Raw genomic sequence first — 24,535 nt, 5'->3', positions numbered from 1 at the left:
TTCCTTCAAACTTTGGCTACAGTCAGAATAGAAACCTGGATCTAGAGCCTAACTTTTCCTAATGTCAGGTCGTTTGGATCTGGGGTGCTAGTTTGGCCCATTCTAATGCTAGGAGCAAGCCACACGTTCAGATCAGGGGAGGGGGGTTAGGTAAAGCCCCATTGGGTTTGGGCCCAGCTCTGTTTCTGTGAACTACAGATTGCTAGATGTTAAGGCCAGAAGGGACTGTTTTGATTATCTAGCCTGACCTCCTGCATAATACAGACTAGAGAATTTCATCTGGTAATTCCTGCATCTAGACCAGTAACTTGTGGTTGAAGTAGGACATCTCTTTTAGCAAGGCATTCAGTCTCAATGTAGACTGCAAACGATGGACAATTTACCGTATCCCTTGGTACAGAGAACTCCTTGGCAGGTGAAGCTTCCCTGCCATGCAGCACAAGGGAGAGAAAGAAACACTCTCCTTACGCTGCAGTAGCAGAGTGGTTGTGGACCTGTTCCATCTGCATTACAAAATGCTTGCCAGGCAAATGCTTTCCAATGACCTCTGTTGACAAGACACTCTCCCTGCAAAGGGCTCTCAGCCTGGAGCAGCCAGCTGCCTTCAGCCTGTGGAGACACAGGGAGCGGTTCGGTGGAGCCCTGGCCCCTGCAGAAACATTTGTGATTCAGTTCCACTTGGCACCATGCTAGAGGGCCTTATGGTGACATGCAGCCCTGTGGTAAACGTGTGTCCCAAATCTGGACCTTAGCGTCCACAATCTGGGTGCTTACAATGAACTCCCCCAAGCTCACTACCAGCTTGGCTCTGATCTCGCTGCCACCAGATAGGATTCTGGCTCCTATCAGCCCTCAAGTCGCCCCAACTTATCCCTGGGGGACCCCACAAGACCCAGAGCCCCCTGGGTCTCCCTATCTCATCCCCCAGCTTCCCCCCTTTTCCTTGGGTTAGCCGGAGCGATGCCTTACTATGCTCCTTGAATACAACCCAGCAAGGATAATCTACTTCCCTCTGAGGCTATGCATTCAACCTAGTTAAGCTCACACAAAGAGATTCACCCCTCCCTTTGTCTCGTAGCAGTAACTAGAGAAAAACCTCAAACACAAGAGAACAGAGTTGATTCTCTCTCTCTTTCTTTCCCCGTAACTTTTTCCTGCCCTGGGACAATAGGAAAGATACCACAGAGCGTGGGCTCCCCTCCTATGCCTGTCCAACAGAGGTGAACAAGCTCCGGGCACAGAAATTCTCTCCCTTGCCTACTAGGAAGAAACTCACATTTTTAAAAGAAAAACTTTATATAGAAAAAGAAAAGAACTTACTATAACTAATCTGCATTAAGAAACTCAATAACATGGGATATTGGCTATAAGAAATAGGAATAAACAGTCTGAATTTAAAAGATAGCCCAATTACAACCAGTCCAGCAAAATCCACACACATGTAATTACAAAACCAAGTACATAACAGCCATTACTTTGTTTTCCCTTTGTAGCTCACCTTGATAAGTAGAATTTTTTGAAAGAAGATGGAGTTAGAAGAAAAGCTGTTTACTCAAAAGCGAGGAAAACAAAAAGACCCGAGTTTCCAGTTCCCTCCCAGACTTTAAAAAAAATCCAGGTCTCTGATTGGTCCTCTGGTCAGGTGTTTGGTTCCCCCTTTGTTCACCCTTTACAGGTAAAAGAAAATTAACCCTTACCTATCTACTTATGACACCCCAGTAGCAGTGGCAGCAGCAAGAAGATATTAAAGGGAGTTAAGGCGTCTTTGTATGGCAGGACACTTTCCGGACACTCCTAGTTCCCCGGGCTGACAGGGGAGGGATCTTGTGGCTGATACACCATGGCAGTTCATGAGATGCCTCCCTAACTCGTGCTGCAAACAGCCAGTGTTGCTCCCTGGGAAAGGAGCAGCTTGCCAGTGCCTGTTCTTGATGTATGGCGTTTTCCTAATGCTGTGGTGCTCTGTGCTTTTAGAGGCCATGCCCCTTCATCCCTCCCCACAATACCAACCCTGGTGTTTGTAGCATCAACAATTTATCCTGTGCGGAGGGTAAATTGCAGTGTAATAATAATCAGTATTAATGGTGGGGCCCAGGCCAAAACCCCAGATCTCAACATGAGGATGTTTGGAATCTGAACCCTGGTGTGAAATTCACTAATGGCTCTTAAGGATAACTGTCAGAGGGCTGTAGATCCCTGCATAGAAATGCAGAGCTCTTCTGCTGATTCACACTAGCAGCCAGACCAGGTGGGTTCTACTAGCTTCAACCAAGGAATACAAAAATCTTGAGTGTCTCATAAAGCAGAGAGAACTAGGGAAGGGACAGAGGCCCTCCAAGGAAAAAAAAACAAAGGAAGGGCTAAACTCAGGAGGAAGCTTAGGCTGAGGGATGTGCTTTGTTCTTAAGAATAAAGGAAACCCCCAAGAAAGCAGGGTAAGCTAGGAACGTGGTAATTTTTTTTTTTTTTTTTACAACTGTTGTTGAAACCAATTCTTGAACCTATTCCAAAGTGATGTAACTAAGCCCCATCCACAAAGGCTGTAACAGTGTCCAAGGCAGCACATCTGGGCCCCAGGAAATGTTGTCAAGGAGGTTGATCGATGGATGTGTTTAATTGCTTTTATGCTGCCACCCATCCCTGTAGCGTCTGGGCACCTGCCAGGTAAAATCAGTAGCAGTAGTGAAGTCCCTGGTGGCAGCAGTCACCTGTCACCACTTTCTGAGTTATGCTGCCAAAGAACAGTTGGTGCCACTGTTCCTGCCATGTCACATAGACAGGTTAGCAGTATCTTGGGCTCCACTGTGTGAAAGGCTGCAGAGAGGTCCAGCATTGCGAGCATGGGGATTTTACCTCCATGGTCCATGACCACAAGAAGGTAGTCTTCTAGTGCCATCAGATCTGTCTCTGCTGTGCCCTGGCCCCTGACAGTGAGACATCTAGGTTCATGGCTGATGTTGCATGCTGTTGGAGTTTGATGATTACTACTTGCTCAGTTATTTTGCCTAGGAATGGGAGGTGGGCCACGGGACGGTAGTTGGAGAGGTCATCAGGGCCATGTGATGACTTCTTGAGGATTGGGCCAATTATGGCATTTTTCTAGGGGTTTGGGAGGTTTGTCTCTCTGAAGGGGACCCTAAGTGTTTCCATTAGTAGTAGGCACAGTTGTTCTTCACTAGCTTTTACCAGCCAGGAGGGGCATGGGTGTATTTCACAGGCTATGGCTGTAAAATTTTCCTGGGCTGAAAGAAATGGATTCTTAAATTGCTAGAGAGCCTGGGCTGGGCTGCACTGCTGCTGGAGGAGTTCAAGAACCGGATCAGAAAGCAAGCTGTGTCTGTGAGGCAGGCATTTAAGCCCGAACAGCAGTTCCCCCATTTCTGGCCTCTTCGTTCCTCTTGATCTGTTAAAATGCCAAGCTCACTTGCAGCACTTTATTGCTAAATGTGACAGTCCCTGTGATTGGGGCTGGCTTGTGCACCCATTACTCATTCTGTGAGAAGTTGTTATTGTTAATCATGTGACAGTAGCACCTAGGGACCCAAACTGAGGTCAGGGACCCATTGTGCTAGGGGCTGTACATGCATGTAGTAAGAGACAGCCCCTGCCCCAAAGACGGTAAACTCCAAATAGACAAAACCTAGAGAGGATGCAGAGGCCCAGAGAGGGAACTGGTCACGCAGCAGGTCAAGGGAAGAGCAGGGAATAGAACCCCTGGTATCTGTCCCATCAGCTCTCTGTCACCTAATGTGCAGACCTTTCTTGCTCTCTCTTCTCCCTCTCTTAGGGTATGGCTACACTGGCACTTGACAGCTCTGCAACTTTGGCGCTCAAGGGTATGAAAAAACACCTCCCTGAGTGCTGCAAGATACAGCGCTGTAAAGCCTCAGTGTAATCAGTGCCGCAGCGCTGGGAGCGCGGCTCCCAGCTCTGCAAGCTACACCCGTAGAGGATGTGGTTTACGTGCAGCGCTTTGAAATTTCAAGTGTAGCCAGACCCCTAGTTTCCTCAGCGACTGAGTTCTGTGTCTCTGACTGGCTTATGTGAAAGGCTGTCTGTGCCAAAGGCAGTCGCCTTGTGTTGTATCCATGCAGTCATCATGGAGGGGCCCGAAGACATTGTCATGTATCCGCTGACAGTCTTTTGTAAGGGAGTCAAATTTCTTCCACTAATCCTCATAGGAAGGTTTGACTCCTCTTTAAATAGCCAGACTTCATTCAGAAACATCTAATTAGCAGAAGTCTTGTTTTGAATGGGTCTCTTGGAAATAATACCCCTGCGAATTTGGAGAATCCATCTCACAGGGATTCGGGTGACCTGTGTTGAACTCGTTAAACATTTTACTGAGACAGGGTCTCGGTCCCTGTGGTCCAGAGCTTCCTAGCAACCAGACGTTATTTACAGACCGAGGAGGAATTAAGTGCAAGCCTAAAACTGGAGTCCTGAGGGAGCTTTGTGGCTTATTTTGTTCTGATTTCCTGCTCCTTTCATGGCGCCTGGGACTTGATGATGCTTCAGACTTGTAATCTCAAGAGAAGGGTTATTATTCGGAATCTCTTCAGCCTTCAAGAGAGCTGTTGTGTTTTAGGACCATTTCCCAGGACTACGTAATCTGCTCAGATGTAACGGGTTGGGGCAGGGAGCTCGTACCTTCCTCTGGAGTCTGCTGGTTTTAGGGTGCAGGAAAGGGTGCTCTGTCTGCCCCCCTTTAATCCCAGAGGTCCTTTGCTCAGAGTTGTTCGGGTCCCTGGGAATGAATAATGATGGTAATGCTGCTTGTGACATGAGCTGAAGCTACTCAGCGCCGGTGAGAGAGAGCCTTGCTCATGGTGAAGAGTAGGCCGCATTGAAGCAGGTGGTGCTCCAGGTAGGGTGCTAAGTAGTGTTGCCTACCGCATGAAGCACTGAACTGGGACTCAGGAGACCACAATTCTGTTCCCAGCTCTGCCAGTGGCCTGCTGCAGGCCCTCAGGCAAGTCACTTCATCTCCCAGGGCCTCAGTTCTCCTCATCTGTACAATGGGAGTAAAACACTAGCAATTAGTACTGAAAGGCTATCACAGCCTGCCCCTGAGACTGCAGGCTCTGTGGAGCAGGGAGCAGTCTTTTCAGTCCATGTGTATACAGCACCAGCACAGTGGAGCCCTGCTCCCTGACTGGGGCCCCTTGGCACCACCTCAGTCATAACAGCAGAGGCGTTATAGGTACTAGAAATCCTTAGCACTGATAGTCACTTGCAAACACGCATTAACTCCTGCAAGCTCCCTGGGGGCGTAGCAGTGTTAGCCCAGTATTTCACAAGGGAAACCTGAGCTGTGGAGAGGTGAAGGGACTTGCCCAAGGCCACAGAGGGGGTCAGTATTAGGGCATGGATCAGTGTCAAGGAGCCCCCTTGCTCACTGTCCTGTACTCAGACTGAACCATGGTATGTGATTGTCCCATGCATTGACTAATAGTGGCCTTTTGGTGCCATCCAGTTTATCCACTCAGTCTCTGCTTCCTCTCTCATCAGACCTGGCACAAGGGCACCTGCAGATGGGCCACCTTGGCAGGGGTTTCCGGGCAGAGCCAACCTCCATTTCCCCCTCGGAGGTGGAAGGCCAGTCCCCGACAGCTGTGCGCTACCGAAGGAACAACCAGCGCCGCTTCTCCATGGAGGCAAGTACTGGGCTGGGTGAGGAGGAGGTGCATGGAGGAGAAGCTCATGTGGTTCTCATAGATGGGAGGCAATTGTCTAGGACATGGGATGGGGGGCATGGGGAGTGTGTAGGCTGTCAGGCACTGCTCCCTGAATGCCTGTTTATGGTTCTCAGCTGTGTCGGGTGTTTTAGACACTAACTCTGTGCTGGCCCTGTCTGCAGGATGTCAGCAAGCGGCTCTCCCTGCCAGTGGACATCCGTCTGCCCCCAGAGTTCCTGCAGAAGCTGCAGATGGACAATCCAGAGTTCCCCAAGACCTTCAGCAGGATGTCTCGACGGGCTTCCCTCGTGAGTCCCACAGCTCGGGGGTCTGGGTCTGGGGGGAATTGTGTCAGGCCCACCACACTATACATGTATGCCACTGCTCACAGATGAGGGTTTAAATCCCCATGCACTCATGTGTGCAAATTCCCATATGAATGCCCATCCATCCACGTTCCCACACATGCACATCTCTGCCTGCCCACATGTACACACTGATGCAAGTAAATCGCTATTTCACACAACCATGAATGTAGTAAACCATCACACACTCGTGCCTACACTTTCATAAATCCTCGCCATGCACATGCTCGCACCTATGTGTGCAAATCCCATGTGCAGTGCAAATCCCCACCTATCTGCATGCATACTGCTACGGGTGCAAATCCCCTGCTGCACATGTGCCCACACCCAGCCATGTAACTCCTGCCCCTCACATTCAGACACTTCCATGTGCCCACACTAAGGTTTGATTCTTTGAAAGAAAGGATGAGGACTGAAAATCACTTGACATTTCAGAAGCACTTGCTGGTAGCCGTTGCTCCTAGTTAAAATGCGAACGCCGATAAATAATGAATTAGTCTTCATACTAATTTCGGCATTTCACTTTCTGTATAGCACAGCATCAGCATGCACAACGGTGACACCACAGCGCCTTATTTACGAATATGCCAGTGTGCTTCCTGGGCACCAGAAACACTCTCTGTTGCCCAGTCACTGGGTCCAAGGCCTTGGCAAGCCTTTGACAGACATCTAGCCCCAAGTAGGAAGAATGGTGTAACCTGATGTCCTGACAGTGCACGCCGACCTGTGCAGTCTCTTGTGTCTGTTGAATAACATATACCTGGGTGAAGCGAGTGTGCCATAAATATTATTAATCCTGTCAATGAATAATGAGTTTTTCTGTAAAACTCTCCACATGGCAGTATGCCGTTCGTAGCCTTTCAGATCATGTCCAGCTTCCCTCACCTTCCAACAGTCACATTATTATCTCCACCAGCTGTGCAAAAGAGACTGATGTAGTTGCTCCTGTGGGAGATGGATTGTTCAGGAGAGTGGTAGTGGTGCTACTGACACTATGGACCTCACAAGTTGCTAGTTCAAATCCATCTCATGTCAGCAGCTAGACTGTAAGTTTCCCTCCTCTCTGTTTTGATGGCTTGTGTGAAATGAGTGGCTGGAACAGGTGCTGACTGGAAAATGCGGTAGGGGGAGAGTGATGGCAGAGACGCCAGAGAGACTGGCCTATGTTCTGCATAGGTTGGTTCCTCCAGGTTCCCACTTGTAAGGGGGGTTGTGTCCCTGCTACAGCCTGTGGGATTCCTGCTCTGTGGATAAATAGCCTCCAAGACTTGCCACTGGTTTAAAATTCACACACCATTTTCCTGTTCAACTCCAATCAGACGACCGTGATGTTATTCTGAAAGAATATGACAAACTATTTCTCTGCTCCATGGACGGTGACTGCGCTGTTCCAGAGCTCTCTGTCGAACCACAGCTGTCTCTCTCGCACCGCCTACTGATGGAGAGATGGCATGAGTTGTATCGATGAACAGAATGCTGGGAATCATTAAGAAAGGGATAGGTAATAGGACAGAAAATATCATGTTGCCTCTATATAAATCCATGGTACACCCACATCTTGAATACTGTGTGCAGATGTGGTCACCCCATCTCAAAAAAGATCTATTGGAATTGGAAAAGGTTCAGAAAAGGGCAACAAAAATCATTAGGGGTATGGAACGGCTTCCGTATTAGGAGAGATTAATAAGACTGGGACTTTCCAGCTTGGAAAAGAGATAGCTAAGGGGAGATATTATTGAGGTCTATAAAATGATGACTGATGTAGAGAAAGTAGATAAGGAAGTGTTGTTTACTTCTTCTCATAACACAAGTGTGGTGGTACGGGGTGGCAACCGAGTGATTCACCCCATGAGTCTCCCACAGTTCTTTCATGGTTCCTGCCAGGAAATTAGATCCCGAATCTGTAAGGGTGTCGGAGGGCCAACCTACCCTGGCGAAAATGTCTTTTAGGGCCTGGCACACAGATTTCGCCCTGATGTTGCCTAGAGCTACTGCTTCCGGCCATCGGGTAGCAAAGTCCACGAAAGTCAGTAGTACTGCTTCCCTCTGGGCGTCTTTCTTGGGAAAGGACCCAGAATATCCACAGCTACTTGCTGAAAAGGGACATCAATTATGGGGAGTGGCTGGAGAGGGGCCTTGACCAGATCTTGGGGCTTTCCCACTCTTTGGCACACCTCACAAGACTGGACATACTTGGCAACGTCCTTGCCCATCCCCTCCCAGTGGAAGGATTTCCCCAATCTATCTTTGGTTCTGTTCACCCCAGCATGGCCACTGGGATGATCATGGGCTAAGCTTAAGAGCTTCCCCCGGTACTTAGTTGTAACCCCCAACTGTTTTTGCAGCTGCCATTCTTCCTGGTGTCCACCAGAAAGAATTTCCTTGTATAAAAGTCCTTGGTCTATAACAAAGCGGGATCGGTTAGAAGAGTGAGAGGCAGTGGGGGTGCTCCGTGCCGCCACCCAAGCTTTCTGAAGGCTGTCATCTGCTTCCTGCTCAGTCCAGAACTGTCCCTTGAGGCTGGGGACACCAGTTCTTCTCCAGACTGTGGACTTGGGCTTGGTCCCTCTGGAAGCGATGGAGGTGATGGGGTTGTTTCCGTTGCTGGTGAACCGCTCTCCGCTGGTGCACCTGGTGGTATTCAGGCTCTGGCTGAGCCTCTTCGTATGGTTGTCTGTTGGTTCTGCACGTTCAGGCTCGCTGGCCCCTCTGCCGTTGAGGTTGAAGATGTGGTTGCAATTGCTGGTGCTGGTTGCTGTTCCAGTTCGGTCCTGGGATTGGAGGTGCTGTGGCTTGTTTCAGTTGTTGGCAGGATCCGGGTCCACTACCTCTGTCTGGGTCTCTGGTAACACAGACGGTTCCCTGTGGACGGTCCAGGAACAGGAATGGATCTGGAAGCTTGCCGGTTTGTCTGCGTGTAACCATTCCCACTCTCTTGGCCCGCTTCACCTGGTTGGCCAAGTCTTCCCCCATTAGCATGGGGATGATGGAATATTGTCATAGACTGCAAAAGTCCACATTCCTGACCAGCCTTTGTACTGGACAGGTAGTTCAGCTGTAGACAAGTCTACAGCTTGTGACATGAAGGGGTAAATGGTCACTTTGGCCTTTGGGTTGATGAGTTTGGGATCAACGAAGGATTGGTGGATAGCTGACACTTGTGCCCCCGTGTCTCTCCACGCGGTAACCTTCTTTCCTCCCACTCTAATTTTCCCTTCGCTCCAAGGGGATTTGAGAGGTATCTGGGCCTGGGATCTTTGGTGTGATGGTGGCGTAATGACTTGCACCCGGTTGGGGTTCTTTGGGCAGTTGGCCTTTATATGTCCAGTTCATTAACTTAAAGCATCTTCCAGCTGACGGGTCACTGGGTCGAGGTGAGTTACTGGAGACTGGTGAGGTGGGAGGATAGGTGTCTGTGGCTTTCCTTGGTTGTAGGTGGGTCTTGGTTGCCCTCGGTTTGTAGGGTTTATTGTCGGTGTGCTCCCTGGGTATTCATTCCCCTTGACAGTAGGTTTCTTGCTTTCTGCCACTTCCATCTCATTGGCTCCAGTCTCCCCCGCCTCGGTGAGATTTTTGGGTTTTCCATTTGTATGTACCGTGTTATGTCCTCACGAACACCATCCAAGAACTGTCCCATTTGTATGAGGAGGTGCGTTCGTCCAGGATTTACATTGGTTCCTGATATCCAGGCCCATAATTCTTTCCAACGTAGTAGGCGTGTCTGGGAAATGACACATCTGATTTCCACTTTTGGATTCTGAAACGCTGACAGGCATGATCCGGGGTTATCCCCATTCTGAATCTGGCCTTGGTTTGAAACAGTTTATAATCGTTCATTCTGTCCTTGGCATTTCAGCCTCACCTCTGCTAAGGGTCCACTGAGCTGTGACCTCAGCTCTACCATGTACTGGTCTTCAGAGATGCCGTACCCAAGGCAGGCCCTTTCAAAATTTTCTAAGAAGGCCTCAGTGTCATCACCTGCCTTGTAGGTGGAAATTTCTTGTGCTGTGGAAACATTATTGGTGAAGGTTGTTAGGATTGGCTGGGTTCCATTGCTTAGCCTGTTCTACTTCCAGTTCATGCTTTTCTCTGTTTTCCCTTCTTCACTTTCTTGTTGGTGTTTCTCCCTCTGGAGTTCTATCTGTCTTCTGTGGGCTGCTCTTCTTCTTGTTGTTTTCTTTGGTGAGCTGCATTTTTGGCTTCTTGTTCTCTTTTATGGGCTGCCTGTTTAATGTTTTCTTCCTTTTCTTTCCACTCGATCTCTTTTTCTTTTTTTTCCATTTGTCGCTTGTGCTCTGCGTCTTTGATTTGTTCTTCTTGGAAGTCATGGTTTCTGTTTTCTTGTGTTTGGGTGCCCTCTGGTGTTCATTATCTGAACTGCTGGCTCTCTGTTGTCTCCTGGGTTTTGCCTAGCAACAGTACCTTTTTTTCTTCTGTACTAATCTTTTACATGTAAATTAAACCAGAAAAACCACTTTATTTGCATGTGTGTTTTGCTGGGGTACTTGACTCACAATCGGAGTCTATTTTTTAACCAAAAACCCTCTGTCACCTTAATGGTTCCTTGCTTAATATGCAAGCCAACTGGAGCATACTGAGAGAAACAGAAAAAAATTTTTTCTCTCCGGCTCCTTTAAAACCAAACCTTTTCTCTCTGCTTAAAAGCCCTAGCAGAGAAAAAAAAAATAATATTCCTACTGGCTTCTGGATTCTTATCTTTATCCCAATCGCTGCCACTCATGTCATAGCTTTCCTGTCAGATCTGAACCTTAAAGTTCCAAACATAAGATGCTAGCATGAAACCTCCAAGCTTATATTACCAGCTTAGATCTGATATCGCTGCACCAGACAGGAATTTCAGTGCCTGCCTCCTTTGGTTCTCCCAAAACCTTCCTGGGGGACCCCAAGACTCAGATGCCCTGAGTCTCACAACAAAGGGAAATAACCCACTTCTTCTCCTCTTTTACCTCCTCCCAGGCTTCCCCTCCCTGGGTTACTCTGGAAGGATTACTGTACTTAAACTCCTTGAATTACAAAACGAGAGGACAATTCACCTTCCCCCCTTCCTTCTTTTCCCCTCCCAGTCTTTCCTGAGAGAGACAGTTACTGGCACAGAGATTCTGTCCCCTTGAGCTTCAACTAGAAAAGAAAATCCCACAAGTTTTAAAAGAAAGCTTTATATAAAGAAGAAAAAGACATAAAAATGATCTCTTTTTTAAGGTGACATATACAGGGTTATTGGCTTAAAGAAAACATGATAAACAGCCTATTCAAAAAGAATACAATTAAAACATTCCAGCAACTTCACACATGTAAAACAAAAAAACCCAATATAAGCCTTTGTTTTCTACCTTTGTACTTACACTTTGAAACAGAAGATTAGAAAACCTGGAGATAGAGAAATTACTCTCAGAGCCGAGAGAGCACTAGAACAGAACAAAAGATACACACCCAAAAACTTCCCTCCCTGAGCTTTTGAAAAATCCGGTTTCTTGATTGGTCCCTGGTCAGGTGTTTGGTTCCCTTTGTTAACACCTTACAGGCAAAAAAACATTAACCCTTAGCTTCTGTTTATGACAACAGAACTAAGGGTCACCAATGAAATTAATAGGCAGCAGGTTTAAAACAAATAAAGGAAGTATTTCTTCAACACAACGCACAGTCAACCTGTGGAACTCCATTGCAGAGATGTGTTGTGAAGGCCAAGACCATAACAGTGTTAAAAAAAGATAAATTCATGGAGGATAGGTCCATCAATGGCTATTAGCCAGGAATGGTGTCCCTAGCCTCTGTTTGCCAGAAGCTGGGAATGAGTGACAGAGGAGGATCACTTGATTATTACCTGTTCTGTTCATTCCCTCTGGGGCACCTGGCACTGGTCACTGTCGGAAGACAGGATACTGGGTTAAATGGCCCTTTGGTCTGACCCAGTAAGGCCGTTCTTACGTTCTTATTATGGTACATAACAAAAAGTGGAAAGCCACTGCACTTCCCTGAGATAAGAGTTGTTTGTGACTGTCCTGTACGTAAACACATACCAGGTGTGTGAAAGAGACGTATTAGTTATGTCACAGGAACACCTATCCATGGAATTCTTTCATCGACCTAGCAGTATGTATGCTGGGGCTTAGATTATCTTAACCACATCGCACGGGAGCTAAATGTTTCACAGCCCTGAGCGATGTAGTTAGGTCGACTTAATGTTATAGTGGAGACCAGGCCTCAGAGATAGTCCCTGTCCCAAAGTGTTTAAAATCTAAGTAGATAAAGGCCATATGATTTTCCCATTGGGAAACTGAGGCACAGAGTGGTTAACAGCCTTGCTGATGGTCACACAGACAGTCTGTGGTAGGAACTCAAACCAGATCTCCTGAGTTTCCGTCCAGGGCCTTAACCATAAGACTACCCTTTCCGAGGCTCTGTCTGTGATAGTGTCTCTCTCAGTGTTACTTGAAAGAGTGACCATTGCAAACAGGAAATGTCTCTTTCCTGCTTGATTTGAAAAGTACCTGAGATCAAGGAACAGCATTCTACTGAAGATCAACACGTGGGAATTGACTTTTAGCACAAGGAAGGGGCTGCCTACTTGATGTGAGCCCAGGATAGATGTCTTTGATGAAAAGGGGCATCGTTACATTTAAAAAAACAACAACAACTCATGTTTAAATTCAGACTTAACTGCTCAAATATCAGGAAGATGGGTGAAGGAGGGACAGATGGACAGAATGATAATGGAATCATACACATAGGAGCAGTGGAAGGCAATATTTCAAGCCACAGTCACATTGCAGAAGAAGACACTTAGTGCAGTGATAAAGTTAGCTTGTGTCATAGTTCCATGGAGGGAGAAAGCAGGTATCATTTGTTTCCTTTAAGCAACCAGTTTTGGTTTCCCTGTGATTGACTGGCTGGCTGGCTGCTCTCCCCTGCAGATAGCAATAGATGTTGTGTGTCTAGAACTGCTGCATGCGAACACCTGCCTTGATTTATCTCCCCCCAAAGCTCATACTGCCCAGCCTCCTTGACGTGACCTTCAGCCGCGGGGCTAATCTTTCCTAGAGAAGGATGTTTCCTGCTGATGTTTTTCTCTTTTCTTTGCAGTCAGACATTGGATTTGGGAAGCTGGAAACCTATGTTAAATTGGAAAAACTGGGGGAGGTAAGAAGAATGTGAAAGCAACTCAAGGTTGTAGATGAAGTTCAGAGCAGAGCCCAAGCTGCAAAGGACAGACCTGGAGCCAGACTTCCTCAGTGTATGGGCAGTTTTGGACCTGGGGGTTTGGTCCTGGCCCAGTGTTAATTATAAGTAACAAGAAGTACTCAAACGTAGCACTTACAGAGTTCTTTTGGGCCCGATCAAAAGACCATTGAAGCTGACAGAAATCTTGAAGTTGACTTTCATTGGCTTTGGATCAGGCTTTTTATCTTCAAAGCAATTTACAAACACCCTGTACAATCCCCGCTTCCTTCTGGATAGCTAAGTGTTCTCATTTTACAGGGGCAGAGAGGTTAAGTGATTTGCCTAAGGCTACCCAGGGAATTGGTGTAGGAGCTGGAGTAGAACTCAGATGTTCATGTTACCCAGGCTTGTTCTCATGCCAGTAGATCATTCCCACCCTCTCAGACTAAACTCTTACAGGACCATTTTTAAAGAATGGTGCCTAAAATCCACCCACAAAGCCCTTGGTTTTACAGGCAAAAGGTTAACTGGGTGCTTAGATGGCTACTTTAAATGCAGGATTGTCTTGCCCATCTGAGGTCCAGTCTTGAAAAATCTGGCCTTCAGGTTTTAAACCCAAAACTTAGACTTCCCTCCCAGAACTGGGTTTACAAAAGGTATTAAATTGTGCAACATAATACTGTATTTACAGAAGGGGAAATTGCCACCTGATCCTCTGAGTTACTGAAATATGACATTTATTCCTATTAATATCTTAATTTATGTAACAATCCCAACCACCTTTCGTCAACAGGGAAGATAGCTGGGTCCGGCAGCATAGGTCTCTCCCACTTGAGTTAAAGGAGCAACTCCATTAGGTGATAGCACTAGTGGGTTATTATGTTCTATGTGAACCAGCCACTGGAGAGGTATTTAGCCAGTGTACACAGCTGCATTGTTACCAGTGTCACAAGTAGTTGTAAAATTATCCTGCCCTTGTTTGTCAATCCCTTCCATCCAGTGATAAAATGCTCCCATGGACATTGGTTTGTGGTACATGCAGGGTGTCAGATTCCAGCTCCCCATAGCAGCTCTGCTCCGTGCCATCCAAGTGTAAGTTCATGAGCTGCATTTCACTGTCTCTTTCTCACAGGGCACCTACGCCACTGTCTTCAAGGGGCGCAGCAAGCTAACTGGGAACCTGGTCGCTCTGAAGGAGATCCGTCTGGAGCATGAAGAAGGGGCACCCTGCACAGCTATAAGGGAGGGTAAGGGGCAGTAGATACTTTTTGTGCTAAAAGGTATCACACACAGGAATGGACCACAGCTCTGGGACTCATGATTATAAACAGTAGCAATTTATATCCGCTTACCAGATGGCCCTGCCTCAACACAGGGGGCTGGACTCGATGCCTTCTCAAGATCCCTTCTAACCCTATACTTCTATGATTCATATGAGCCCATAGTTAAGGCTTCAGGTATTTTTAGAAAAAGTCATGGACAGGTCACAAGCAGTAAACAAAAATTCACGGCCTGTGACCTATCCATGACTTATACTATATACCCCTGACTAAATCTTGGGCAGAGGGGCCGCGGGTGCTCTGGGGGGTGGTGTGGGGGTGCCGTGGGTGCTGAGGGGTGACCTGGGACCCCTGTTGGTGCTGGGAGGGTCTGGGCAGTGGCATGTGGCCCAGGATCCCCGCTGGTGCTGGGAGGGGGGGGCCTGAGCAACAGCACACAGCCCAGGACCCCTGCCAGTGCTGGGGCAGGGAGTGTTGGGGGGGCTGGAAGGCTCCCTACCCAACTCCATGTTTCCCTGCAACTCCTAGGGGGATGGAATGCCAGGGGGGCTCCGTGCACTGCCCCCGCCATGAGCTCTACTTCGGCAGCTCCCATTGGCTGGGAACTGTGGGGACGATGTCTTCAAGAGGGGACAGTGCGCAGAGCCCCCGGCCCCTCCACCTACATCAGGAGCTGCTGGGACATGCTGGCTGCTTCTGGGGAGCCCCCCTGACTGTGTGAAAAGGGGAATGATGCCTGCAATAGAAAGTTAGTAGCAAATCAGCTTTGCCTTAGGGCTGGATGGGCAGCTCGGGCTGGATGGGCAGCTCAGGCTGCCATTCCAAACCCACTCAGTCCTGAAGGACTGACTCTTCCATTTGCAAAACACTGACCCAGTCCATGAGGACCAGATATTGGGACCAACCAGCCCTGCCCGAGCAGGTTGCCACCCCTCATGACAAAGTATACCGACAAAGGACCCTCATGACTAACGCTGCCTTCTCCTTGCCTTGCAGTTTCCCTGCTGAAGAACCTGAAACATGCAAATATTGTGACCCTCCATGATTTCATCCACACTGAGCGCTCCCTCACCCTTGTCTTTGAGTACCTGGTGAGTCTAAGGACTGCTTGCCTGGGTGTTTGGTCTTGTGCTGGGGCAGTCTGGACACACAGCCTTTCCCCTGCGGCGGGGCTCATTCCAGTCACGGAAATGGTTCATAGAGTGATGAGAAGTGCTGGTTGCAAAAAAAAAAAAAAAAAAGCCAGGGGAATCATGGGGAACAAAATTTGTTTGTTTTTTTTCAAAATTCTGAAAATTTCCACACTTTGAGAATTCCCTGACCCGCTTTGTAATAGGTCAAAGAAGGGAACATTTCACAGTAATTTAATCAGATATTTCTCTGGTTTTTTTACGTTACTATCTGTTTATTTCAGAAGCATTGATGGGTTTATAAATCCTTGCCATGTAAATAACAGAAACAAAACAATCACCATTACAACAATGAGCTTTTGTTTAAAGAGACATTATACAGGAATATAGACATCAAATCTCTCTGTGTACCAGGGAGTTACCATATTGCAGCCTGAGCATCATTACAACACCTACACAATATTAACATTTGATAGATAGGCCTGGTCTCTTCAATATGTGCAATCAGAGATTTCACTCCATGTTTTTTAATTAACAAAATATTTATTCACTTCTAATAACAATTGTCTGCTCTGAGCTCCTGCGTAACATGGGCCATAGAATTTCACCCAGAGATTGCTGCATCAAGCCTGTTCATTTGTTTGAAATGAGTTTTCCTAGCCCTCCATCTCCAACCATTCCCCCGAGCCACTTCAGGAAGGGTTTGGGATGATCATAATGGTTCTTTCTGACCATCACTTCTGTAAATCTGTGAAAAAGGCTTCAGGAAAATCTATGAAAAAGGCCTGTGTTAAAATTATCTGTGGGATTTAGCCACCCAGCCTTTGTCAAAGCTCACTCACCGTGGTCAGCTTGTGCACCAACAGCTTGACCATCGCCATGTGTTGTCAGTAGCTTGCTGGGCACACAGTTATTCATGGTCACTTAGAAGGTTCCTTCGGGACGTGCTTGTCGTTGCAGGACAATGACCTAAAGCAATACCTGGATAACTGCGGGAACCTGATGAATGTGCACAATGTGAAGGTACGAGACCACTATCTTGCGGAAGGGATTTACAAACTCTCAGGGGATGCTCTGTGGTGGCCATGTTGAAGACCCAAGGAACTGACCCAAGGTGCATTGCAGTCGTTGGGGACTCAGACATTCACACTCAGATTATTCAGATGATCCCATCCACTGTGCATTATTGGGTACTTGTTAGACGCCTCTGAAGTTCCTCATCATTTTCTCTGGCCTGGACTAACCTGAATAAATTGGTGTCATCTGCAAACCCTGTTCACCCCCTTTTCTCAGTCATTGATAAATAACTTAACTAGTTGTCTGTATTACCATTCGTGCAAGGGTGATTTCATTTCCTTCCTTGCATCTTATTGCAGGACCTTGTCAACAGTTTTTAGAAAGTTCCCAAGACAGAGACTCCGCCCCTTGTCTAGCTCCTAGCATAGTGGGATGTTTGGTGTTAGTCCCGTGGCAAATGAGGAAACTGACTTTGTTAAGAATTGAATGCAGCTACACTGTGGGGAGGGTAGCACACTTCATAACTTCTGGAGACCAAGCTGACTGCATACCCCAAGAGTTCCTTGCATTCCTCCATTCCCCTCTATTTCAGGCCCTCCCTGCAACTACTCCTCAATCTCCCCCCACCCACCGGGAGTTCTGTATGTCCCCCTCCACCATACCAGAGTTCCCCATTCTTCCCCTCCATCCATGTTATAGACTGTCCTCTCTGCTTCCTCACATTCCCACCTCCCCACCGCTGTGCTCAGGGCTTTGTGTATCCCCCACCATATCAGGCCCCCCACCCCGGTTTCCCTCCTCCCACCAGGAAAGATTTGGGCTTCCCATTCCCCCTTCATCACCACCACTGATTTTTGTCTGAGAGAGAAGTTATTCAGGATGTCAGCATGTTAGACTGTCTTGGGAGGATGAGCAGGGCTATTGTTATGCTGGACAGCAGTAGCAGGGCCATCAATTCAGTTCTTTAATCTGTAGACAATTGCAGAGGTGCTTGAAGCTGTGACTGCGCTAAACACATGGCCGGGGCGCTATGCGTCCCACATTTCACCCCTTCTGGTTTTCCGATTTTCCCTAAAATCAGTATGGTTCTGCCCCTGGATGCCTAGAATATTCCCTGAACGTTTGGAATTGATCGGATGAGGCAGAGGGAAGTTCCAGACAAACACAGAAATACCATCAATAATAATAATTATACCCAGCTCTTATATAGCACTGTTCATCAGTAGCTCTCAAAACGCTTTTCATCCAGTGGCGTGTATTGCCTTTGCAAGCTCTGCCAATGAGTAAAAAGAGAGAGAGAATCTAATGCTATGCTGCAAAAAAAATATCTCTGTGGCCATGAGTCTCAGAGCTTGGGTGTGCAGACTTGGGCTCACGGGGCTCTTGCTCCAGCGTTAAAAGCAGCCATGTATCGGTTCTGGCTCAGGCTGGAGCTTGGGCTCTGAATCCTGAGAAGGGGAGCGGCTGAGCCCCAGACTGAGCCAGAACAGCTCCATGACTGTTTTTAGCACTGTAGCTCTTGTCTGAGTCTGTCGAGCCAGGCTCTGAGACTCACTGCCATGCAGTGTCAGTGTATTCTTAGGGTCAGATTTGCATTGACACACTGAAGGCCGGAATGTGTAAAGAGGCTCTGGCTGTGTAAAGGGGCCTTAAAGTGGACATGAATGTAATTTAGAAGTCAGTGTAATTTGCAGCCACATTAAGGCCCTGTATGCTGCCACAGTGGTGTAAAGGAGCCTTAGTGTGTATGTGAATATGGCCTGTATTCTTGTGCTCCAGGCTGGGTAGGCGGCAGTGCTGGCTTTGCACATTGCTCCATCCAGGGGTGGCACCTGCAAGTAGCTTGAAATCAGTCCAGAGCTGTCCACTGTGATTTTTATTCCCCGTTATAGGGTCCCGAGCCCACTGCAGGTTCTGCTTGTCCCTACTGTGTGCTGAACAACATGCCAAACCCTGCTCTCCCTCTGCTCTCCCCCCTTCTGCTCCCCTCCCCAAGATCTTCCTGTTCCAGCTGCTCCGTGGCCTGTCCTACTGCCACAAGAGCAAGATCCTGCATCGAGACCTCAAACCGCAGAACCTGCTCATCAATGAAAGGGGGGAGCTAAAGCTAGCTGACTTCGGTGAGTGGGGCAGGGAGAGAAGAGCGCTGGCCTGGATTGGGCCAGGTTCGGGCTGTGCAGACAAGAGCGGGAATGCAATCCCTGGAGCTGCAGAGCAGCATGGGGCCTGGGTTCCATGCAACCCAGGACACAAGCTTGTATGCAGTTCTCAAGCTGGTGCTTTAGTCACCTCTGTATGGAAACTGCCTGCTCCACTTAGCAAGGTTTCAGCTTGGTGCCTGTTCCTCTGAAGCACACAAGCTAGGGTCCGGGCTTGCTCTGGGAATGCAGAGGGGCAGGACCTCTGGGGGCAGGGCTTCAGCATCTAACAGCCAGAGCCGCCCAGAGGATTCAGGGGGCCTAGGGTCTTTGGCGGTAGGGGGACCCCGCCGCCGAATTGCCGCCGAAGACCCGGCACTTCAGCGGCAGGTCCCGGGGCAGAAGGATCCCCCGCCACGGGTCTTCAGGGCACTTCAGTGGCGGGTCCCGGAGCGGAAGGACCCCCTGCCACTGAATTGCAGCCTATGATCCGGAGCAGAAGAAGCTCCAGGGACCCAGGCCCCGCGAGAGTTTTCCAGGGCCCCCGGAGCTTGTGAAGGACCCCACTCCAGGGGCCCCAAAAAACTCTCGTGGGGGCCCCTGCAGGGCCTGGGGCAAATTGCCCCACTTGCCCTCCCCACCCCCCCGGGCAGCCCTGCTAACAGCTCCCATTTAAGCACCTAGATGCAGTGGGTCAGATTGTCAGACTGGCAGCTCCAAATCTGTCCCATTGCATTTAGGTGCCTAGACGGGAGCTGAATTCTTTTGCAAACCTGGCCATGCGGCTCCCTGGGATGAGCGCAGTGCTGCTGCAAAACACAATAGGAGCAGTCTTGCTAACATCCCTTTCATCTCCAGGTCTAGCCAGAGCCAAATCAATCCCCACGAAAACATATTCCAACGAGGTGGTCACGCTGTGGTATCGGCCCCCAGATGTCCTGCTGGGATCTACTGAGTACTCCACGCCCATCGATATGTGGTGAGCTGGCATCTACATGCAGGGCGGGGTGGGATGGCTCGTCAGAGTCCCACCTTAGATTCCAAACTCTCCGGGGCAGGGGAGTTCATTATCTCCCATGTGTCTGTACAGCACCGGGCACTCTGCTGCTCAGTTGAATAATGTTAAATAAGAACATTGAGCTGCCGCCTGCTTCGGTTTCTGTGCCGAGTCCTGCATCTCAGAGCACAAGCTCTTTGGAGCAGGGGATGGGTCTTATCTGAACATGTGTGGCGCTGTGTGCATGGTTAGCAGTAATAATAGTGTGGTAGCTCTGGGTACTGATTTCTCTTCCAAGGGTATTGGTGGGAGCCCCATCCAAGGGCTGGGACTGGGAAGGAACCAGGCTGCCCTGGACACAGGGCAGGGATGGACTAGGACGGCTTTCCCATCTCTAATTCCAATGTCTCTGCTGCTCCTGTAGGGGGGTGGGCTGCATACACTATGAAATGGTCACTGGGCGGCCCATGTTCCCAGGCTCGACTGTGAAAGAAGAGCTCCATTTAATCTTCAGGCTTCTTGGTGAGTTGTCTGCATTCTCCCTTATCTCCACGAGAGGGAGGTGGCCGACCGAGCAGAGGGAAAACAGTAACCTTCCTGGTGCTGTGAGGCTGGCCTTTAGCTCCCTTTCTGTAAATCTGGTAGGATTTATGAGAGCAGTGGTTCTCAACCAGGGGTATGCAGAAGTCTTCCGGGGGTACATCAGTTCATCTAGATATTTGCCAGGTTTTACAACAGGCTACATAAAAAGCACTATGAAGTCAGTACAAATTAACATTTCATGCAGACAATGACTTGTTTATACTGCTCTATATACTATACACTGAAGCGTTAGTACAGTATGTTAAAAATGAGAAAATCAGCGATGTTTCAGTACTGGTGTGGGGTGACACTTCTGTATTTTTATGTCTGATTTTGTAAGCAAGTAGTTTTTAAGTGAGGTGAAACTTGGGGTACACAAGACAAATTAGACTGAAAGGGGTACAGTGGTCTGGAAAGGTTGAGAATCACTGTACTAGAGTATCAGATCCTTTCTGAAAGATTTTATACGCTTCTTGTAGAATTTGATAGCAGAGAGAGAATTCTCTGTTCAGTTCCAAGGGATGGTTCAAACCACCTATAAAATAGCTATTGTTTTTTACCAGATTCAGATTTCGACAGGCAATTATTCTCTGTAGTGTAATCTAGTGTCGTTACTACCAGCTTTCCAGAGTCCATGCACAGGGTGATGTGTCTAACGCTGCCTTTCTCCTCCAGGCACCCCTACAGAAGACTCCTGGCCCGGAATCACATCCAACGAGGAGTTTAAGGGTTATCATTTCACCCAGTACCAAGCCCAGCCCTTGATAAATCACGCACCCAGGTATCTCCCTGGAGCAGAGACCCACACTTGCACTGTGGTTTCAGGCTGTTCACAAATGGGATACTAGAGCGATGTTGGGGTACGGGCTGGACTGATAGCCCCGGATATTAAGGATCTGCACCAATCTACAGAACAGGTGCAGATGAAGCCAGCATCAGGGCAGGCCTCCTCCACTGTGCCCTGCTAATGTGCATACAACTTGCCCAGGAAGGACGCACCTCCAGGGGCTCACAGATAAGTACCCATCTGCAGGGCTTATTCCGTCCTCCTTTATGCTGAGACTGGCTGCCACACCACAGAGCAAATGTGAAAAATCGGGATGGGGGAGGGGGCTAATAGGGTCCAATATAAGACAAAGCCCCAAATATCAGGACAGTCCTGATAATATTGGAATGTCTGGTCGCTCCACAAGGGGTGCCAATTAATACTTAGAATCCCACCCACCAGCTGTGCAGGGCAAGGCACTGTCCCCGGTCTGTGTCATGCAGTGATCGATCCTCAGCCGTAGAATAGAATCATAGAATATCAGGGTTGGAAGGGACCTCAGGAGGTCGTCTCATCCAACCTCCTGCTCAAAGCAAGACCAGTCCCCAAATAAATCATCCAGGGTCTCTGGGATATGGTCACAGTCTCTGTTTTTTCTCAGGCTGGACACAGAAGGGATCAACTTGCTGACGAGCCTCCTCCTGGTAAGTGGCCTGACTGTCCAGCTGGATTGCAGGAGGATGTCTTGGATGGAGGTGCCACCATTCAGCACCCTCCCCCCTGGGGCTCCGGGGGTGCTGCCTTCCTTCCTTGCTTAACATTAGTGCTACCTGCCTTCTCACCGGGGGGTGGAACAGGGAGCCTGGCCAGCTGCAGCTGGGAACATTGCACCCACAGCGGCCGATCTGATGCTAACTTGGTGTCTGATCATGCGGCTGTTGGAATCCTCGACAGGACTCCTGGAGTCCTGGAGCAGGCCCTCGGTGCCTGGGCAAGGGGTTGTGGATGCAACTAAGCCATTTCTCTGACCCTAACGCCAAGGTCTCATTAGAGCTTAGTACCAACCCGCTCCCAGTACTCCAACCCGCTGACTGCCCTGAATTCACTCAGAAACTCTCCCCTAAGTGCTGGACCTGCCCTTTTACCTTCTTCTTCTGGTTCATGGCCTCCTTGAGCAGAGCCCTTGTCATTCCCTTCCCTTCAGCTTTTTGAGACCAGCCCACTTGTCCCTGTATTTAAAGTCAATGGAACTCCCGAACTCTGACACAGCGTCTCACCTGCGTTATCTGGTTGCTCACCTTTCCTCTGCTACCAAGTTCCTGGTCCCACTTTCCTGGATTTGCCCAGAAACACAATCCTGCCCTGCAGCTGCTGCTGACCAGAAACGAATGCCATTTCCATCATGGCATTACTCCCCAGTGCCCACGTGGGTGCCCCAGCATGGGATTTGGACACCCTATCTTCTCCTCTCCCATGGAACCTAACACACACACACACACACTCTCTATGTAGTGACACACACAGAGCATAGGTAAACACATGCGCGCGCACACACACACACTGCTTATGTCATCGTTCACGCTCACGCTCAGAGCTTATGTCGACACACACACGCCTTTTTCTGTGGTTTTTACAGTATGAAGCCAAATGCCGGATCTCCGCCGAAGAGGCCCTGCGACACCCTTACTTCAAGGTGCTAGGGGACCGAGTCCAGCTCCTCCCTGACAGTGAGCACACAGATTATCCTGTTTGGGTGTTCGTGGGCAGGACACAGCACTTCAGGGGCTTCCCGGCCAGTTGTTACATTTCTTACTGATGCACTGTGGGAATAACACCGCCTCCCTCCCCATTTCTGAAAAACCCTTGTCTGAATCATGCACCTCTGTGAAGTCCCCTCGTCTATATTAAGGGAGAGGGAGCTAGATTTGGACATGCAGTAGATTTAGAGCACTTTACAAAGGAGGTCAGGCTTGTTATCCCCTTTGGACAGATAGGGAAACCAAGGCACAGAGAGAGGAAGTTTCTTGCCCAAGCAGGCCAGTGGCAGAGCCAAGAATAGGACCCAGGTCTCCTAGTTCCAGTCCAATGCTCTGGCTGTACTGCATGCATGGGCACCGGGCCCAGCCAGGCTGTGTGTCTAGGCTCTGCTCCCTCATCCCCTTGAGCTCCACATTCTGGCTCAGTCCTGTACTGGGCAGGCAGGGAGCGCGTCTCACCTCAGGGCCCAGTGAAGGTGCTGAGGGGAGCTGGTAAAGAACAAGGTTTTGTCAATAATGATGATTTTTTTTGTGAAAAAAATCTTGGGTTTGATAGTGTTTTTCATTGTTTGAAAAAGTTTCTAAATGGAAAATTTCAGGTTGGGGAAGAGATTTTGGGGGTATTTTTGAAATTGTTCATGTTGCGAGTGTGAGGAAACTGCTTTTTCCCCCCACAAAAGCAGAGAAAAGGGGTAAGGAGAGTGTTGTTTTCAGAGTGGTAGAGACACTTTCAACCCTTTCTGACGATTTTCCAACTGGCAAAGGTTGGAAGACAGAAAGTGGGAGTTTAGCAGGTTTTCTCACACTTTATTTCTAAAATGTTTCCATGGGAAAACTGTGATTTCCTTTGGGAAAACTGCTGTTTCCTATGGGAAAACTTCAAATGAGCATTTTTCCTGTGAAAAATTCCCACAGGAAACATTCCCATTAGCTGCCCAGTCCTAGAGCCGATCAGAAGAGAGAGCACAGGGGCACCCTCCTGCATGAATGAGAAGCTGCTGAGTCAGTCCTGGCCGTCCCCAGGCTGTAGGCCTAACTGGCAAAGGCAGAGCCTTATTAACACCCTCTAAGGATTGTGCTTAAGTACATGTCTGTTTAGAGATCCCCATTCCGTGGCTCTGTGCCCATTTAGAAAAAGGGAGCCGGGTACTCAGGTGGCTTGAAGCTGTGGCATAGTAGGTAGGGGAATTGTGGGTCCAAGGACACCACAGTGTGAGGGATCTGGGGACTATGGGCACTGTGCGGTGGGGAATTCGGGCCTGTGGGTGCTGTGAAGTGGTGGATCTGAGCATCACAAGATGGAGAATTCATAGGAGCCGCAGAGTGAGCACCATGGGTGAAGCTCTGAGGGTGCATTGGTGTTTGCCTTCCTATGGAAGCTCAGATCCCAGCTCACCCAGCCAGCCAGGTTAACTCTCAATTTCTTCTCTCTCTCCCATCACCCAGATGCCTCTATTTTCTCTCTGAAGGAAATACTGCTTCAAAAGGACCCTGGCTACCGAGGTTCAGCCTTTCAGCAGTCAGGTAGGATGCTGCAGCGGGGCACAGACCCCTAATCTGGGCCCCGTGGGAGGAGAGGCACTCTAGAAATGTGCAGAGCCGGAAGGAGTCATGCTCTCCTGCAGCCCCTTCCATCTGTAGGTCCC

The 24,535-nt window shown here is 48.8% G+C and overlaps 1 protein-coding gene across 2 annotated transcripts in view; it reads left to right on the top strand.

Annotated features, from left to right (window-relative positions):
* CDK18 (cyclin dependent kinase 18) overlaps positions 1-24,535 on the top strand; it is a 180,606-nt gene that overhangs the window by 146,216 nt on the left and 9,855 nt on the right. For both annotated transcript variants that reach the window (XM_032792505.2, XM_075064852.1), the window contains 13 exons: positions 5,512-5,657; positions 5,861-5,986; positions 13,145-13,201; positions 14,355-14,469; positions 15,499-15,593; positions 16,593-16,655; positions 18,646-18,769; positions 19,646-19,766; positions 20,209-20,306; positions 21,042-21,147; positions 21,794-21,836; positions 22,769-22,859; positions 24,336-24,413. In XM_032792505.2, coding sequence (XP_032648396.1) covers positions 5,512-5,657; positions 5,861-5,986; positions 13,145-13,201; positions 14,355-14,469; positions 15,499-15,593; positions 16,593-16,655; positions 18,646-18,769; positions 19,646-19,766; positions 20,209-20,306; positions 21,042-21,147; positions 21,794-21,836; positions 22,769-22,859; positions 24,336-24,413 — 1,263 coding nt within the window. The remainder of the gene's footprint in view (positions 1-5,511; positions 5,658-5,860; positions 5,987-13,144; positions 13,202-14,354; positions 14,470-15,498; positions 15,594-16,592; positions 16,656-18,645; positions 18,770-19,645; positions 19,767-20,208; positions 20,307-21,041; positions 21,148-21,793; positions 21,837-22,768; positions 22,860-24,335; positions 24,414-24,535) is intronic.

Source organism: Chelonoidis abingdonii, chromosome 4 (genome assembly GCF_003597395.2).
Source record: "Chelonoidis abingdonii isolate Lonesome George chromosome 4, CheloAbing_2.0, whole genome shotgun sequence".
Lineage (NCBI taxonomy): Eukaryota > Metazoa > Chordata > Testudines > Testudinidae > Chelonoidis > Chelonoidis abingdonii.
The sequence above is the reverse complement of the archived record's forward strand: the minus strand, read 5'-3'. Positions and strand labels throughout refer to the sequence as shown.